Source organism: Bombina bombina, chromosome 10 (assembly GCF_027579735.1).
Source record: "Bombina bombina isolate aBomBom1 chromosome 10, aBomBom1.pri, whole genome shotgun sequence".
Lineage (NCBI taxonomy): Eukaryota > Metazoa > Chordata > Amphibia > Anura > Bombinatoridae > Bombina > Bombina bombina.
In genome coordinates this window covers 144,797,385-144,816,493 of record NC_069508.1, presented here as the reverse complement: position 1 = coordinate 144,816,493, position 19,109 = coordinate 144,797,385, and the positions used below count along the sequence as shown (strand labels likewise).

Genomic DNA, 19,109 nt, shown 5'->3' with positions numbered 1-19,109 from the left:
AATGGTCCCCTAGGTGTTTAATGTCCCTTTTAATATTGTCTAAAATTTTAGCCGGGTTAAAGTACTGCTCACGAGGCACAGAAAACTGCTAATGACCCAATCTGCAGTGCTGCTAATAGTACCCAGCAGTTCTCGAGTCCAGTAGTACTTAACAATGTATTTAACCCCTTATCTGGCAGTTACACACATAGCAGGATTGATAGTGATAAAATGACATGCTCTAACAAATGAGAGCATGTTATGATTTTAGTATAATGGCACTTAAAGGGATACGAAACCCACATTTTATTTCATGATTCAGATAAAGCATGCAATTTTAAGCAACTTTCTAATCTACTCCTATTATCAATTTTTGTTTCTTTTGGTATCTTTATTTGAAAAAGCAGGAATGTAGGCTTAGGAGCCGGCCCATTTTTTTTGTTCAGCATCCTGCTCCAATTAGCAAGCGCTACTCAGGGTGCTGAAACAAAAATAGACCAGCTCCTAAGCCTACATTCCTGCTTTTTTTTTTTTTTAAATCTAAAGATAGCAAGAGAACGAAGAAAAATTGATAACAGGAATAAATTAGAAAATTGCTTACAATTGCCTGCTCTTTCTATGAATTGTGAAAGAAAAGATTTGTTTCATTTCCCTTTTAGTCGTGGTTTCTGTCTTGTAGTAAAGGCACATCTGTGAAACACAGAAGAGAGAGACTGTTGCTTCATCATTACTTAAAAAATAAACATACCAGCTTAGGTTCTAAAACCACAGTGCCCACAATTAATGGAAGAACGCTTTGTAGGGCTTTAGTGTCTGGAAAAATAAATCCATTTGTCAAAATGATAAAGCATAGTAATGCAGCTTGGTCACATTTCCAAAGAAACCATCAATCTAGTCATTGCATCCCAGTTATTCCTGTATTTAATCCCTTGTGTGCCAACGATGGCTGTGCAATGTGTTGCAGGTCTCACATTGTATGGTATTAGATCAGCAATAACATGTTTGCCTTTTTCTTTCTATATATAAATGCTAATTCAAACTTCAAAGTGCATGAACTGCTCTGTGTAAAATATTTATATATAGAGTGCTCTTTAAAGTTTGATCAGAACTACATATTTGCTGCCCTAGATATGTCATTCTGTGCGTGTAGGCTTGCAGCAAGTGCATTTATATATATTTTTTTTATAGAATTTTGTTTTTTGCAGTTAGATTTTCCTCTTCCCATTGGCTAACCATTTTTTTTTTTTTATTTTAAAGGGACATAAAACTCACATTTTTTTCTGACATGATTTAGATAGAACACACATTTTTAAACAACTTTCCAATTTACTTCTATTTTTTCTTTGTTCTCTTGCTATCTTTATTTAAAAAATCAAGAATGTAAAGCTTAGGAGCCAGCCCAATTTTAGGTTCAGCACCCTGGATAGCACTTGCTTATTGGTGGCTACATTTAGCAAACCAATAAGCAAGCATAACCCATGTTCTGAACCAAAAATGGTCCGACTCCTAAGCTTCACATAACTGCTTTTTAAATAAAGATAGCAGAGACTGAAGAAAAAATAATAGGAGTAAATTAGAAAGTTGCTTAAAATTGCATGCTCTATCTGAATTCTGAAAGAAAAAATTGGGTTTAGTTTCCCCCCCCCCCCCCCCCCCAACAAATCTAAGCATTTTCAATAATGCAGAAAATGTTAGGAAACATGTTGTATAAATGTATTTAAAGAGACAGGAAACACAAATGTTTTCTATCATGATTCAGACAGAGAATACAATTTTCTCTTAGAAATATCTCAAAGTAATGAGCTATGTATTAACTTTAAAGACATTGCTTGGATCTCAGATTGAACTTTGCCTGACTATCTCCTGGTAGCATGTTGCTATAACAACAGGCGCATGTGCCAGATGAGAAGAGATGTACAGTAATTATTACAAGAAAGTGATGAGATAACGTAGATAGAACTAACCTCTGTGTGTGGTTAAGAGACTGGCTCTACCGCTTCTTTTAAAAACAAAACATCTTTATTCCAAGTTGCTTTAAAAGCATTAGCGGATTATAACAGCATGCAGGACAGCAAGATCCGTCTAGTTGCTAGGGTTTCAGACACATCTGATATCGCTGGTACTTTTTACAGCAAAGCATGCTGCTGCTCTTGCAGTTCACTTTGTAAACATCACAACCAGGGAATGATATTCTCTTTAACCCCTTAATGACCACAATGTACCCTGTATGTCATTGGTCATTAAGGTTTTTTTCAGGACATAATAGCACAAGTCTAGCAAGAACACGCTATTAATGCACTCCCTCCAGAAGGCTTTGTGGAATAGAGCAGTCTTAATGCTGGTGGCAAGACCGCGCTATAAAACAATCAAGCCCCAAAAAAAGGCCAGCGACATACAGGGTACGTCGCTGGTCCTTAAGGGGTTAAGGATTTTGTTTCATGTTGATAGACGTCTCAAAAACCATAGACCATTAGTCCCTGACTCCAATTATTTGAAGGCTATACTACATTATCAGGGGCCATAATGTGTCCCTACATTGCACCCTCCATATGTGTCTGAACCATGACACACTATTTATTTTCATGTTGCAGTGTGCTACTAAAGATGTAGGAGACAGAAAATTGGAGATCTATTATGTATCAGTATATTTCTGGGTCTATAGGACGTGTGTGTGTGTGTATATATATATTTTTGGTTCAGCACATGGGTAGCACTTTCTGATTGGCGTCTAAATGTAGCCACCAATCAGCAAGTGCTACCCAGGTGCTGAACAAAAAATGTGCCGGCTCCTAAGCTTACATTCAAATAAAGATACCAAGAGAACAAAGAAAATGTATAATATGAGTAAATTAGAAACTTGCTTAAAATTTGCATGCTCTATCTGAATCATGAAAGTTTAATTTTGACTAACTATTCCTTTAAGACTTAGTTCAGTTTAGTCTGGACTAGACCTTGAAAATTGCCTTTCAACGCCACCCACACTGATCTATCTTATCTGCCACCACCTAGAACAGTGGATCTGGGTTTTTCTAGGTTTCTGAAAACTAATCGATTAAAACCCAAAAATATAATTTGGTAAAAATCTAAACTCGCAATACTGAGATATTGTCTCTTTGGTAAAGTAGTTAAGATATTAGATAGAGGCAAAACTTAAAGGACCTCTCAATGCAGCAGAATTACATAATTAACAAGTGCATAATAAAAAGACACTGCAATAACACTTACTCTGAATTTCAAATAAGCAGTGAATTATTATTTTTTTTACATTTATTTTTTCTCCCATTTACCGACCCGCTGTATCATGTGACAGACGACAGCCAATCACAGACTAGTATAGTATACCCTGTTAGCTTGTGCACATTCTCAGTAGGATCTTGTTCCCCAGAAAGTTTTAATATAAAAAAGACTGTGCAAAATTTGATAATGGAAGTAATTTGTAAAGTGTCTTAAAACTGCACGCTCTATCTGAATCATAAAAGTTTATTTTGACTTGAGTGTCCCTTTAAAGGGATGTGAAACCCAAACAATTATTTTGTGAGTTAGACAGAGCATACCGTTTAAAAAAAAAAAAAAATGTTTCCAGTTTTACTTCTACCTAGGTAGGTGTCGGGAGCACTACCTGGCAGGAAATCGTGCTGCCATCTAGTGTGCTTGCAAATGGATAAGATGCTTGCAAAACTGCTGCCATATAGTGCTTCACACACATGCACACTCCTGAGCTTATGTCTCTGATTTTCAAAAATCTAACTATCAAATATATGATGTGACTAAAGTGTAATTCACCAAAAGTGAATGGGGGGAAAAACTATTCAGAAAACGGTTTGTTAGAGTTCGTAAAATTCTTAACCTTGGCCTACGATAAAAGGATAAACTATTTAATAAACAATGGCCAGGGGGAGATGAATTGGATAACATTTTTCCAACTCTTATACATCCTTGAAAAAAATCTTTAAAGGACCAGTAAATACAGTAGATTTGTATAATCAACAAATACAAGATAAGACAATGCAATAGCACTTAGTCTGAACTTGAAATGAGTAGTAGATTTATTTTTTTCTTACAGATATCAGTTATGTCTTTTTCCACTTTATCGTGACAGCCATCAGCCAATCACAAATGCATATACGTATATTCTGTGAATTTGGGGGGGGTGCTTCAGCAAGGCTGGAATTGGGCAAATTCATCTTTGTGAAGGACGCATGAATCAAGCCTTGTACAAGTTTATCCTGGAAGAAAACTCAGACAATGTTCCCCCAACTCTGAGGATTGTGTTTTTTTTTTTTAGCAAGAGAATGCTCTATTACACACAGCCAGGTCAATCAAGGTATTGATTGATGACCACCAGATCAAGACCCTGTCATGGCCAGCCCAATCTCCGGACGTGAACCCCATTCAAAACCTCTAAAATGTGATCAAGAGGAATATAGATGGTCACAAGCCATCAAACAAAGCCGAGCTGCTTGAATTTTTGCATCAGGAGTGGCATAAAGTGAAAAAGACTGAGAGCATGCCAAGACGCATGCAAGCTGTGATTGAAAATCGGGGTTATTCCACCAAATATTGATTTCTGCACTCTTTCAATTCTAAGTTTAAAACTTTAGTATAGTAGTGCTTAAAAATGAATATGAATGTATTTGTTTGCATTATTACAGCTCTGAAAACACTGCATCTTTGATTTTTTTGGCCAGATGACATTTTTTGCAAATAAATGCTCTAAATTTTTTGATTTGGGAGAAATGTTTTCAGTAGTTTTATAGAATAAAATTCTATAATTTAATAATATAAAACCAATAAATAGTTAAACCAGAGAAACCGATAATTTTCCCCACAGCTGACAAGTAGAGTATTTCCGCTTATTATATTGAAAATACAGTCCCCAAAATAGAAACAGTTCCTACTGTGGGGCCTATATTTTTAATATATTAAATCTAAACTTAGTTTTTAATTTTAAATAAGAGCAAATACCCTACTATTCAACTTAGAAGTAATGCAGTTACTGTAAGCGGATACAACTTTGAATAATTTTACATGTAAAGGGACAGTATACACCAATGTTCATATAACTGCATGTAATAGACACTACTGTAAAGAAGAATATGCACAGATACTGATCTAAAAATCCAGTATAAAACCTTTTTAAAAACTCAGTTTAGCATTGTGGATGAGGGAGTCTGGCACACCCAGTGAAAGGGGCTGGGTAAACAAAAAGAGCAGACACTCCCCCTCTCCTTCATATGAAAAGACAGAGAACATAAACAGGAGTCTGTAAACTCATGTATACATCTGCCACTGTGGGGCTTAGTTAGGAGTCTGAAACTCGGCACAATATTCTTTTGAAATTTTTTTTTTTATAAAAACTATTCCAGATGGTCTTTATAAATGGGTCATCTACAATACATTTATGCAAAGAAAAATCTAGTGTACAATGGCCCTTTAAGTGATATTGCACAGGGGTGTGCTTGGTTATGTTGTGTGTAAACACCCACACATATATTAAACAAATCAACATGTTGTCCCTTTCGTACAATTCAAATACCATAGCAAGTGTATATAATTCAGCTTGTTTCAGTTGTGCCAACTGTTTGCCATTTTCTTTTTTTAAAAGTACTATCTGAAATGTTCTTCTTCTTTCATTTTAGGTAATACTCCTTTACATCTTGCTGTAATGTTGGGCAACAAAGGTGAGCATTTTTTTGGCTAATTTGGTAATTTGACTGTGTACAAAAGTCACATGGTTATCTTCTCAAACCTGTACAGTGTTCTTCACAGAAGTAGGTGGTGGGGACAGTGCCATATTTTCTAATATATTATTTTCAGCTATCCAAAGGCCAAAATAATTGCATAATTTAACATAAATGTATTTAATGAAGATTTGTGCAAACCCCCCCCCCCCCCCATTTTTAATATTCGCTTGTTTTAGCTTAATATTGGCTAACATTTAAATTTACTAATGGACATTCTATTATTGGGTTATGTCTACAATCTGTTTTGCACCTTTCAAGATGATGTATAATGCTTATAATAACAAATGCATTCTCTTCTTTCTTTCTTTCTTTCTTTCTTTCTTTCTTTCTTTCCGTCTTTCTTTCCGTCTTTCTTTCCGTCTTTCTTTCCGTCTTTCTTTCCGTCTTTCTTTCCGTCTTTCTTTCTTTCCGTCTTTCTTTCTTTCCGTCTTTCTTTCTTTCCGTCTTTCTTTCTTTCCGTCTTTCTTTCTTTCCGTCTTTCTTTCTTTCCGTCTTTCTTTCTTTCATTCTTTCTTTCTTTCAGTCTTTCTTTCTTTCCGTCTTTCTTTCTTTCCGTCTTTCTTTCTTTCCGTCTTTCTTTCTTTCCGTCTTTCTTTCTTTCCGTCTTTCTTTCTTTCCGTCTTTCTTTCTTTCCGTCTTTCTTTCTTTCCGTCTTTCTTTCTTTCCGTCTTTCTTTCTTTCCGTCTTTCTTTCTTTCCGTCTTTCTTTCTTTCCGTCTTTCTTTCTTTCCGTCTTTCTTTCTTTCCGTCTTTCTTTCTTTCTTTCTTTCTTTCTTTCTTTCTTTCTTTCTTTCTTTCTTTCTATCTTTCTTTCTTTCCACCTTTCTTTCTTTCTTTCCACCTTTCTTTCTTTCTTTCCACCTTTCTTTCTTTCTTTCTTTCCACCTTTCTTTCTTTCTTTCTTTCCACCTTTCTTTCTTTCCACCTTTCCACCTTTCTTTCTTTCCACCTTTCTTTCTTTCTTTCTTTCCACCTTTCTTTCTTTCTTTCTTTCCACCTTTCTTTCTTTCTTTCTTTCTTTCCACCTTTCTTTCTTTCTTTCTTTCCACCTTTCTTTCTTTCTTTCTTTCCACCTTTCTTTCTTCTGTTAAGTGTGATCAGTCCACGGGTCATCATTACTTCTGGGATATTACTCCTCCCCAACAGGAAGTGCAAGAGGATTCACCCAGCAGAGCTGCATATAGCTCCTCCCCTCTACGTCACTCCCAGTCATTCTCTTGCACCCAACGACTAGATAGGATGTAGTTCCTTTTGCACGCATTCATCTAAGACCATTACAACTGTGCATGCTCAGTCAGTGGGAATGGGGACTATACAGACTTGTCTCCGAAGATACAAGTAAATCAGAGGACCAGAGACTCACTCCGTTGGTGGCTGTCCCTGGACAACCTGTCACGAGGGATGACATTCCGCAGACCAGAGTGGGTCATTGTCACGACCGACGCCAGTCTGATGGGCTGGGGCGCGGTCTGGGGATCCCTGAAAGCTCAGGGTCTTTGGTCTCGGGAAGAATCTCTTTACGATAAATATTCTGGAAACTGAGAGCGATATTCAATGCTCTCAAGGCTTGGCCTCAGCTAGCGAGGGCCAAGTTCATACGGTTTCAATCAGACAACATGACAACTGTTGCGTACATCAACCATCAGGGGGAACAAGGAGTTCCCTGGCGATGGAAGAAGTGACCAAAATCATTCTATGGGCGGAGTCTCACTCCTGCCACCTGTCTGCTATCCACATCCCAGGAGTGGAAAATTGGAAGCGGATTTTCTGAGTCGTCAGACATTGCATCCGGGGGAGTGGGAACTCCATCCGGAAATCTTTGCCCAAGTCACTCAGCTGTGGGGCATTCCAGACATGGATCTGATGGCCTCTCGTCAGAACTTCAAAGTTCCTTGCTACGGGTCCAGATCCAGGGATCCCAAGGCGGCTCTAGTGGATGCACTAGTAGCACCTTGGACCTTCAAACTAGCTTATGTGTTCCCGCCGTTTCCTCTCATCCCCAGGTGGTAGCCAGGATCAATCAGGAGGAGGGCGTCGGTGATCTTGATAGCTCCTGCGTGGCCACGCAGGACTTGGTACGCAGATCTGGTGAATATGTCATCGGCTCCTCCTTGGAAGCTACCTTGAGACGAGACCTTCTTGTTCAGGGTCCGTTCGAACATCCGAATCTGGTTTCACTCCAGCTGACTGCTTGGAGATTGAACGCTTGATCTTATCGAAGCGAGGATTCTCAGATTCTGTTATCGATACTCTTGTTCAGGCCAGAAAGCCTGTAACTAGAAAGATTTACCACAAAATTTGGAAAAAATATATCTGTTGGTGTGAATCTAAAGGATTCCCTTGGGACAAGGTTAAGATTCCTAGGATTCTATCCTTCCTTCAAGAAGGATTGGAAAAAGGATTATCTGCAAGTTCCCTGAAGGGACAGATTTCTGCCTTGTCTGTGTTACTTCACAAAAAGCTGGCCGCTGTGCCAGATGTTCAAGCCTTTGTTCAGGCTCTGGTTAGAATTAAGCCTGTTTACAAACCTTTGACTCCTCCTTGGAGTCTCAATTTAGTTCTTTCAGTTCTTCAGGGGGTTCCGTTTGAACCCTTGCATTCCGTTGATATTAAGTTATTATCTTGGAAAGTTTTGTTTTTAGTTGCAATTTCTTCTGCTAGAAGAGTTTCAGAATTATCTGCTCTGCAGTGTTCTCCTCCTTATCTGGTGTTCCATGCAGATAAGGTGGTTTTACGTACTAAACCTGGTTTTCTTCCAAAAGTTGTTTCTAACAAAAACATTAACCAGGAGATTATCGTACCTTCTCTGTGTCCGAAACCAGTTTCAAAGAAGGAACGTTTGTTGCACAATTTGGATGTTGTTCGCGCTCTAAAATTCTATTTAGATGCTACAAAGGATTTTAGACAAACATCTTCCTTGTTTGTTGTTTATTCCGGTAAAAGGAGAGGTCAAAAAGCAACTTCTACCTCTCTCTCTTTTTGGATTAAAAGCATCATCAGATTGGCTTACGAGACTGCCGGACGGCAGCCTCCCGAAAGAATCACAGCTCATTCCACTAGGGCTGTGGCTTCCACATGGGCCTTCAAGAACGAGGCTTCTGTTGATCAGATATGTAGGGCAGCGACTTGGTCTTCACTGCACACTTTTACCAAATTTTACAAGTTTGATACTTTTGCTTCTTCTGAGGCTATTTTTGGGAGAAAGGTTTTGCAAGCCGTGGTGCCTTCCATTTAGGTGACCTGATTTGCTCCCTCCCTTCATCCGTGTCCTAAAGCTTTGGTATTGGTTCCCACAAGTAAGGATGACGCCGTGGACCGGACACACCTATGTTGGAGAAAACAGAATTTATGTTTACCTGATAAATTACTTTCTCCAACGGTGTGTCCGGTCCACGGCCCGCCCTGGTTTTTTTAATCAGGTCTGATAATTTATTTTCTTTAACTACAGTCACCACGGTACCATATGGTTTCTCCTATGCAAATATTCCTCCTTAACGTCGGTCGAATGACTGGGGTAGGCGGAGCCTAGGAGGGATCATGTGACCAGCTTTGCTGGGCTCTTTGCCATTTCCTGTTGGGGAAGAGAATATCCCACAAGTAAGGATGACGCCGTGGACCGGACACACCGTTGGAGAAAGTAATTTATCAGGTAAACATAAATTCTGTTATTTACAAGGATTGAGGCTATAACTGTTTCAATTTATTAATTTTCAACTGTCATAGATCTTCTGTGCTTCTTAAAGGCACAGTACGTTTTAATATTATTCTAATTGAATTGTATTTCCAAGTTACAAGTTTATTTGCTAGTGTGTTAAACATGTCTGATTCAGAGGATGATACCTGTGTCATTTGTTGCAATGCCAAAGTGGAGCCCAATAGAAATTTATGTACTAACTGTATTGATGCTACTTTAAATAAAAGTCAATCTGTACAAATTGAACAAATTTCACCAAACAACGAGGGGAGAGTTATGCCGACTAACTCGCCTCACGTGTCAGTACCTACATCTCCCGCTCACAGGGAGGTGCGTGATATTGTAGCGCCGAGTACATCTGGGCGGCCATTACAAATCACATTACAGGATATGGCTACTGTTATGACTGAGGTTTTGGCTAAATTACCAGAGCTAAGAGGTAAGCGTGATCACTCTGGGGTGAGAACAGAGTGCGCTGATAATATTAGGGCCATGTCAGACACTGCGTCACAGGTGGCAGAACATGAGGACGGAGAGCTTCATTCTGTGGGTGACGGTTCTGATCCAAACAGACTGGATTCAGATATTTCAAATTTTAAATTTAAACTGGAAAACCTCCGTGTATTATTAGGGGAGGTGTTAGCGGCTCTGAATGATTGTAACACAGTTGCAATACCAGAGAAAATGTGTAGGTTGGATAAATATTTTGCGGTACCGACGAGTACTGAGGTTTTTCCTATACCTAAGAGACTTACTGAAATTGTTACTAAGGAGTGGGATAGACCCGGTGTGCCGTTCTCACCCCCTCCGATATTTAGAAAAATGTTTCCAATAGACGCCACCACAAGGGACTTATGGCAAACGGTCCCTAAGGTGGAGGGAGCAGTTTCTACCTTAGCTAAGCGTACCACTATCCCGGTGGAGGATAGCTGTGCTTTTTCAGATCCAATGGATAAAACATTAGAGGGTTACCTTAAGAAAATGTTTGTTCAACAAGGTTTTATATTGCAACCCCTTGCATGCATTGCGCCGATCACGGCTGCAGCGGCATTCTGGATTGAGTCTCTGGAAGAGAACATTGGTTCAGCTACTCTGGACGACATTACGGACAGGCTTAGAGTCCTTAAACTAGCTAATTCATTAATTTCGGAGGCCGTAGTACATCTTACTAAACTTACGGCGAAGAATTCAGGATTCGCCATTCAGGCACGCAGGGCGCTGTGGCTAAAATCCTGGTCAGCTGATGTTACTTCTAAGTCTAAATTGCTTAATATACCTTTCAAAGGGCAGACCTTATTCGGGCCCGGGTTGAAAGAGATTATCGCTGACATTACAGGAGGTAAAGGCCATGCCCTGCCTCAGGACAAAGCCAAAGCCAAGACTAGACAGTCTAATTTTCGTTCCTTTCGTAATTTCAAAGCAGGAGCAGCATCAACTTCCTCTGCACCAAAACAGGAAGGAGCTGTTGCTCGCTACAGACAAGGCTGGAAACCTAACCAGTCCTGGAACAAGGGCAAGCAGACTAGGAAACCTGCTGCTGCCCCTAAAACAGCATGAATTGAGGGCCCCCGATCCGGGATCGGATCTAGTGGGGGGCAGACTTTCTCTCTTCGCCCAGGCTTGGGCAAGAGATGTTCAGGATCCCTGGGCGCTAGAGATAATATCTCAGGGATACCTTCTGGACTTCAAATACTCTCCTCCAAGAGAGAGATTTCATCTGTCAAGATTGTCAACAATCCAGACAAAGAAAGAGGCGTTTCTACGCTGCGTACAAGAGCTCTTGTTAATGGGAGTAATCCATCCAGTTCCACGATCGGAACAGGGACAGGGGTTTTACTCAAATCTGTTTGTGGTTCCCAAAAAAGAGGGAACTTTCAGACCAATCCTGGACTTAAAGATCCTAAACAAATTCCTAAGAGTTCCATCGTTCAAGATGGAGACTATTCGGACAATTTTACCTATGATCCAAGAGGGTCAGTACATGACCACTGTAGATTTAAAAGATGCTTACCTTCACATACCGATTCACAAAGATCATTATCGGTACCTAAGGTTTGCCTTCCTAGACAGGCATTACCAGTTTGTGGCTCTTCCATTCGGATTGGCTACAGCTCCAAGAATCTTCACAAAGGTTCTGGGTGCTCTTCTGGCGGTACTAAGACCGCAGGGAATCTCGGTAGCTCCATACCTAGACGACATTCTGATACAAGCTTCAAGCTTTCAAACTGCCAAGTCTCATACAGAGTTAGTGCTGGCATTTCTAAGGTCACATGGATGGAAGGTGAACGAAAAGAAAAGTTCACTCGTTCCACTCACAAGAGTTCCCTTCCTGGGGACTCTTATAGATTCTGTAGAAATGAAGATTTACCTGACAGAGGACAGGCTAACAAGACTTCAAAGTGCTTGCCGCACCCTTCATTCCATTCAACACCCGTCAGTGGCTCAATGCATGGAGGTAATCGGCTTAATGGTAGCGGCAATGGACATAGTACCCTTTGCACGCTTACACCTCAGACCACTGCAACTGTGCATGCTAAGTCAGTGGAATGGGGATTACTCAGACTTATCCCCTTCTCTGAATCTGGATCAAGAGACCAGAAATTCTCTTCTATGGTGGCTTTCTCGGCCACATCTGTCCAGGGGGATGCCATTCAGCAGACCAGACTGGACAATTGTAACAACAGACGCCAGCCTTCTAGGTTGGGGTGCCGTCTGGAATTCTCTGAAGGCTCAGGGACAATGGAGTCAGGAGGAGAGTCTCCTGCCAATAAACATTCTGGAATTGAGAGCAGTTCTCAATGCCCTCCTGGCTTGGCCCCAGTTGACAACTCGGGGGTTCATCAGGTTTCAGTCGGACAACATCACGACTGTAGCTTACATCAACCATCAGGGAGGGACAAGAAGCTCCCTAGCTATGATGGAAGTATCAAAGATAATTCGCTGGGCAGAGTCTCACTCTTGCCACCTGTCAGCAATCCACATCCCGGGAGTGGAGAACTGGGAGGCGGATTTCTTAAGTCGTCAGACTTTTCATCCGGGGGAGTGGGAACTTCATCCGGAGCTCTTTGCCCAAATACTTCGACGTTGGGGCAAACCAGAGATAGATCTCATGGCGTCTCGACAGAACGCCAAGCTTCCTCGTTATCCAGGGATCCAGGAGCAGTCCTGATAGATGCTCTGACAGCACCTTGGGACTTCAGGATGGCTTACGTGTTTCCACCCTTCCCGTTACTTCCTCGATTGATTGCCAGAATCAAACAAGAGAGAGCATCAGTGATTCTAATAGCACCTGCATGGCCACGCAGGACTTGGTATGCAGACCTGGTGGGCTTGTCATCCTGTCCACCTTGGTCTCTACCTCTGAAACAGGACCTTCTGATACAGGGTCCCTTCAAACATCAAAATCTAACTTCTCTGAAGCTGACTGCTTGGAAATTGAACGCTTGATTTTATCAAGACGTGGGTTTTCTGAGTCAGTTATTGATACCTTAATACAGGCTAGGAAACCTGTTACCAGAAAGATTTACCATAAGATATGGCGTAAATACCTATATTGGTGTGAATCCAAAGGTTACTCTTGGAGTAAGGTTAGGATTCCTAGGATATTGTCTTTTCTACAAGAAGGTTTAGAAAAGGGTTTATCTGCTAGTTCATTAAAGGGACAGATCTCAGCTCTGTCCATTCTGTTACACAAACGTCTGTCAGAAGTTCCTGACGTCCAGGCTTTTTGTCAGGCTTTGGCCAGGATTAAGCCTGTGTTTATAACTGTTGCTCCACCATGGAGTTTAAACCTTGTTCTTAATGTTTTACAGGGCGTTCCGTTTGAACCCCTTCATTCCATTGATATAAAGTTGTTATCTTGGAAAGTTCTATTTTTAATGGCTATTTCCTCGGCTCGAAGAGTCTCTGAATTATCAGCCTTACATTGTGATTCTCCTTATTTGATTTTTCATTCGGATAAGGTAGTCCTGCGTACTAAACCTGGGTTCTTACCTAAGGTAGTTACTAACAGGAATATCAATCAAGAGATTGTTGTTCCTTCTTTATGCCCAAATCCTTCTTCAAAGAAGGAACGTCTACTGCACAACCTGGATGTAGTCCGTGCTCTAAAATTTTACTTACAGGCAACTAAGGAATTTCGACAAACGTCTTCTCTGTTTGTCATTTACTCTGGGCAGAGGAGAGGTCAAAAAGCTTCCGCTACCTCTCTTTCCTTTTGGCTTCGTAGCATAATTCGTTTAGCTTATGAGACTGCTGGACAGCAGCCTCCTGAAAGAATTACAGCTCATTCTACTAGAGCTGTGGCTTCCACTTGGGCCTTCAAGAATGAGGCCTCTGTTGAACAGATTTGCAAGGCTGCAACTTGGTCTTCGCTTCATACTTTTTCCAAATTTTACAAATTTGACACTTTTGCTTCATCGGAGGCTATTTTTGGGAGAAAGGTTCTTCAGGCAGTGGTTCATTCTGTATAAAGAGCCTGCCTATCCCTCCCGTCATCCGTGTACTTTTGCTTTGGTATTGGTATCCCAGAAGTAATGATGACCCGTGGACTGATCACACTTAACAGAAGAAAACATAATTTATGCTTACCTGATAAATTCCTTTCTTCTGTAGTGTGATCAGTCCACGGCCCGCCCTGTTTTTAAGGCAGGTAAATATTTTTTAATTTATACTCCAGTCACCACTTCACCCTTGGCTTTTCCTTTCTCGTTGGTCCTTGGTCGAATGACTGGGAGTGACGTAGAGGGGAGGAGCTATATGCAGCTCTGCTGGGTGAATCCTCTTGCACTTCCTGTTGGGGAGGAGTAATATCCCAGAAGTAATGATGACCCGTGGACTGATCACACTACAGAAGAAAGGAATTTATCAGGTAAGCATAAATTATGTTTTCTTTCTTTCCACCTTTCTTTCTTTCTTTCTTTCTTTCTTTCTTTCTTTCCACCTTTCTTTCTTTCTTTCCACCTTTCTTTCTTTCTTTCTTTCTTTCTTTCTTTCCACCTTTCTTTCTTTCTTTCCACCTTTCTTTCTTTCTTTCCACCTTTCTTTCTTTCTTTCCACCTTTCTTTCTTTCTTTCTTTCTTTCCACCTTTCTTTCTTTCCACCTTTCTTTCTTTCTTTCTTTCCACCTTTCTTTCTTTCTTTCTTTCTTTCTTTCTTTCTTTCTTTCTTTCTTTCTTTCTTTCTTTCCACCTTTCTTTCTTTCTTTCTTTCTTTCTTTCTTTCCACCTTTCTTTCTTTCTTTCTTTCTTTCTTTCTTTCCACCTTTCTTTCTTTCCACCTACCTTTCTTTCCACCTACCTTTCTTTCCACCTACCTTTCTTTCTTTCTTTCTTTCCACCTACCTTTCTTTCTTTCTTTCTTTCCACCTACCTTTCTTTCTTTCTTTCTTTCCACCTACCTTTCTTTCTTTCTTTCTTTCCACCTACCTTTCTTTCTTTCTTTCTTTCCACCTACCTTTCTTTCTTTCTTTCTTTCCACCTACCTTTCTTTCTTTCTTTCTTTCTTTCTTTCCACCTACCTTTCTCTTTCGATCAGTCTGTCTGTTGATAAATGCTTAGAGGCTCAAATTGTTTTGCCAATGCAATTTTGTTCCTCATGCTTATCTAAAACTTTAAAATGTAAAGACATATTACTCCCTTCTGAGATTTCTCTCAGGATAATGCTGTGCGTGACATGCCTCAGGTTTCTCCTCAAACGTCCCAAGCCTTAATGATTTCCCATACTGTGCCTTTTGTGTCCTCTCAAACTCTGAAGAGGTTAATTTTAAGATTTAAGCTTGAACATCTTCGGTTACTACTGAAGAAGGTTCTAGCTACTTTGGACGACTCTGAACCTTCGGTTGCTGCCAACCCTAAGACTTCTAAATTGGACAGAGTTTATGATTCTCCTTCTGATGATGATTTTCCTGTTCCTAGGAAAATATCTGAAATTATAGCTCAGGAATGAGATAAGCCAGGGGTTTCTTTTTTTCCCTTTCCCTTTTTCTCTTGTTAAGTGTGTTCAGTCCACGGGTCATCCATTACTTATGGGATATATTCTCCTTCCCAACAGGAAGTTGCAAGAGGATCACCCAAGCAGAGCTGCTATATAGCTCCTCCCCTCACATGTCATACCCAGTCATTCTCTTGCAACCCTCAACAAAGAAGGAGGTCGCGAGAGGATCTGGAGTTTTTACTTAATTATTCTTCAATCAAAAGTTTGTTGTTTTAAATGGCACCGGAGTGTGCTGTTTTTCTATCTCAGGCAGTATTTGGAAGAAGAAACTGCCTGCGTTTTCTATGATCTTAGAAGGCGTAACTAAGATCCACTGGCTGTTCTCGACATTCTGAGGAGTGGGGTAACTTCAGAAAATGGGAATAGCATGCGGGGTCTCCCGCAAATGAGGTATGTGCAGTACAATATTTTCTGGGAATGGAATTGACTAAGAAAACACTGCTGTTACCCGTATGATGTAAGTACAGCCTTAAATGCAGTAGTAGTGACTGGTATCAGGCTGATAAATGTATGCACAGTAGAGTTATTTTCTAGGGACTAGAATTTGACTGAAAAAATACTGTTAATACTGATATAATGTGTGAGCCTTAACTGCAGTAGAAGCGACTGGTAGCAGTCTTAGTAATAACTTTACACAGCATCTGAAATGTTGTTGTTTTTTTAAAACGTTTACTGGCATGTTAATCGTTTTGTGAGGTACTTTGGTGATAAATCTTTTTGGGCATGATTTTTTTCCACACGGCTAACGTATATTTCTGCATAGAAACCGTTATATCAGGTCTCCCACTGTTGTAATAGGAGTGGGAGGGACCTTTTTTAGCGCCTTGTTGCGCAGTTAAAATTCTAGCACAAAAAGTGATATAAAAAAATGAAGGCGCCTAAATATGCACACAAATAAAGTGTACAGAAGTGAACATGTGATGTATATCTCAATGTCTTAAATGCCCTCTTCAACAAAGGACAAGGATTAGAGATGTGTGTGATATGTATTCACAACTGTATACTGAATGTGATGGATAACTATACATAAAAGTACATGTGTGTGTACAAAAAATATATAGATAACAATATAACTGTGGATTCGGATAAACCTAAAAAACTGTGCCTAAAAAGTAATACTAATGTGTCTTCAAAATCAAAAATAAAGATATCGAAAACAACCTCCAGCAACAACGTTGCTGAGATAAAATAACTATCAATGCGAGAGATGTTCCAAACGCACAATAGTAACAAACAATATTAGAGACACATATTAGTGGAGGTATTGCATACAAATACCGGATACATACAATAGGTGCCCAAATACAAATAGGGTGAACATATAGTTCTTATCCAAAGTTCATGCAGTGGAGATTATTTCCTCCGGGTGTTCACTCAGATAGCGGGTATGCGGCAGCAAATACTCCTTCCAAAGCTGATGGCACCAGCGACGATCTGCAGATAGAGGGGAGAAAAGAAGGAGGCGCCACAATAGTGTGAGATCGTAGATGAATAGGACCCCCACAAAACGATACAAGATCACTTACTAGATTCTGAGCACTTGAGAAGTGCCACAGGTGCAGGCTGAACTATTCACAAGCTGTCCAGCGAGCTTATCCTCACGATCTACTCCGATCCAATAGCCAAAGTGAAGATTTCGTTAAACCCCACAAGTCCTTGGGGTCGAAAAGATGCCCAATGATGGTACGAGTATCCTCCGACAAAATTTTCCAACAATTCCTCCGTTCGACCACCATGCATCAGGGCAGGAAACGGCTAGCACAGTCTTCCTGCTTCTTCCTCTTTGATCCAGGACGTCTCCAGAGAGCTCAGGGATCTTCAAAATTCGTTTTTGAGGGAGGTAATCAGTCACAGCAGACCTGTGACAGTGTGTTTGACTGTGATAAAAGTGTTAAATCTTAATTTGATATCCGTTTTTTGGGTACTGAGGGGTTAATCATCCTTTTGCTAATGGGTGCAATCCTCTGCTAATTAATACATTTAAAGAATTGTTGACTATAACTGAACTAGTTCTTTGTTATTCAATTGTGGTTTTTTTTTAAAAAATAAGCGCTGCAGCGTTTTTTATATTGCTTGTAAACTTATTGAAGTAATTTCCAAGCTTGCTAGCTTCATTGCTAGTCTGTTTAAACATGTCTGATACAGAGGAATCTGCTTGTTCATTATGTTTAAAAGCCGATGTGGAGCCCAATAGAAATATGTGTACCAATTGTATTGATATTACTTTGAATAAAAGTCAATCTGTACCGATAAAGAAATTATCACCAGACAACGAGGGGGAAGTTATGCCGTCTAACTCTCCTCACGTGTCAGTACCTTCGTCTCCCGCTCGGGAGGTGCGTAAGATTGAGGCGCCAAGTACATCAAGGCCCTTACAAATCACTTTACATATCACTTTACATGATATGGCTAATGTTATGAAAGAAGTATTATACAATATGCCCGAGTTAAGAGGCAAGCGCGACAGCTCTGGGTTAAGGACAGAGCGCGCCGATGACACGAGAGCCATGTCTGATACTGCGTCACCATTTGCAGAACATAAGGACGGAGAGCTTCATTCTGTGGGTGACGGTTCTGATTCGGGGAGACCGGATTCAGAAATTTCAAATTTTAAATTTAAGCTTGAGAACCTCCGCGTGTTGCTAGGGGAGGTGTTGGCGGCTCTGAATGATTGTGACACGGTGGCAATCCCAGAGAAATTATGTAGGCTGGATAAATACTATGCGGTACCGGTGTGTACTGACGTTTTTCCTATACCAAAGAGGCTTACAGAGATTATTAGCAAGGAGTGGGATAGACCCGGTGTGCCCTTTTCCCCTCCTCCGATATTTAGAAAAATGTTCCCTATAGACGCCACCACACGAGACTTATGGCAGACGGTCCCTAAGGTGGAGGGAGCAGTTTCTACTTTAGCCAAGCGTACCACTATCCCGGTGGAGGATAGCTGTGCTTTCTCAGATCCAATGGATAAAAAATTAGAGGGTTACCTTAAGAAAATGTTTGTTCAACAAGGTTTTATATTACAGCCTTTTGCATGCATTGCGCCTGTCACTGCTGCAGCGGCATTCTGGTTTGAGTCTCTGGAAGAGGCTATTCGCACAGCACCATTGGATGAATCTTTGAGCAAGATTAGAACCCTTAAGCTGGCTAATGCGTTTGTTTCGGATGCCGTAGTGCATTTAACCAAATTTACGGCTAAGAATTCCGGATTCGCCATACAGGCGCGCAGAGCGCTATGGCTTAAATCCTGGTCAGCAGATGTAACTTCTAAGTCTAAACTACTAAACATTCCTTTCAAAGGGCAGACCTTATTCGGGCCCGGCTTGAAGGAAATTATTGCTGACATTACTGGAGGTAAGGGCCACACCCTTCCTCAGGACAGGGCCAAATCAAAGGCCAAACAGTCTAATTTTCGTGCCTTTTGTAATTTCAAGGCAGGAGCAGCATCAACTTCCTCCGCTCCAAAACAGGAAGGAACTACTGCTCATTACAGACAGGGTTGTAAAGGCAACCAGTCATGGAACAAGGGCAAGCAGGCCAGAAAGCCTACTTCCGCCCCTAAGACAGCATGAAGACAGGGCCCCCTTTCCGGAGACGGATCTAGTGGGGGGCAGACTTTCTCTCTTCGCCCAGGCTTGGGCAAGAGATGTACAGGATCCCTGGACGTTGGAGATTATATCTCAGGGATACCTTCTGGAT

At 40.7% G+C, this 19,109-nt stretch overlaps 1 protein-coding gene across 1 annotated transcript in view; it reads left to right on the top strand.

Annotated features, from left to right (window-relative positions):
* ANKRD13C (ankyrin repeat domain 13C) overlaps nucleotides 1–19,109 on the top strand; it is a 373,770-nt gene that overhangs the window by 40,900 nt on the left and 313,761 nt on the right. Inside the window, exon 2 of the mRNA XM_053693358.1 lies at nucleotides 5,619–5,660. Within this exon, the coding sequence (XP_053549333.1) occupies nucleotides 5,619–5,660 (42 nt within the window). The remainder of the gene's footprint in view (nucleotides 1–5,618; nucleotides 5,661–19,109) is intronic.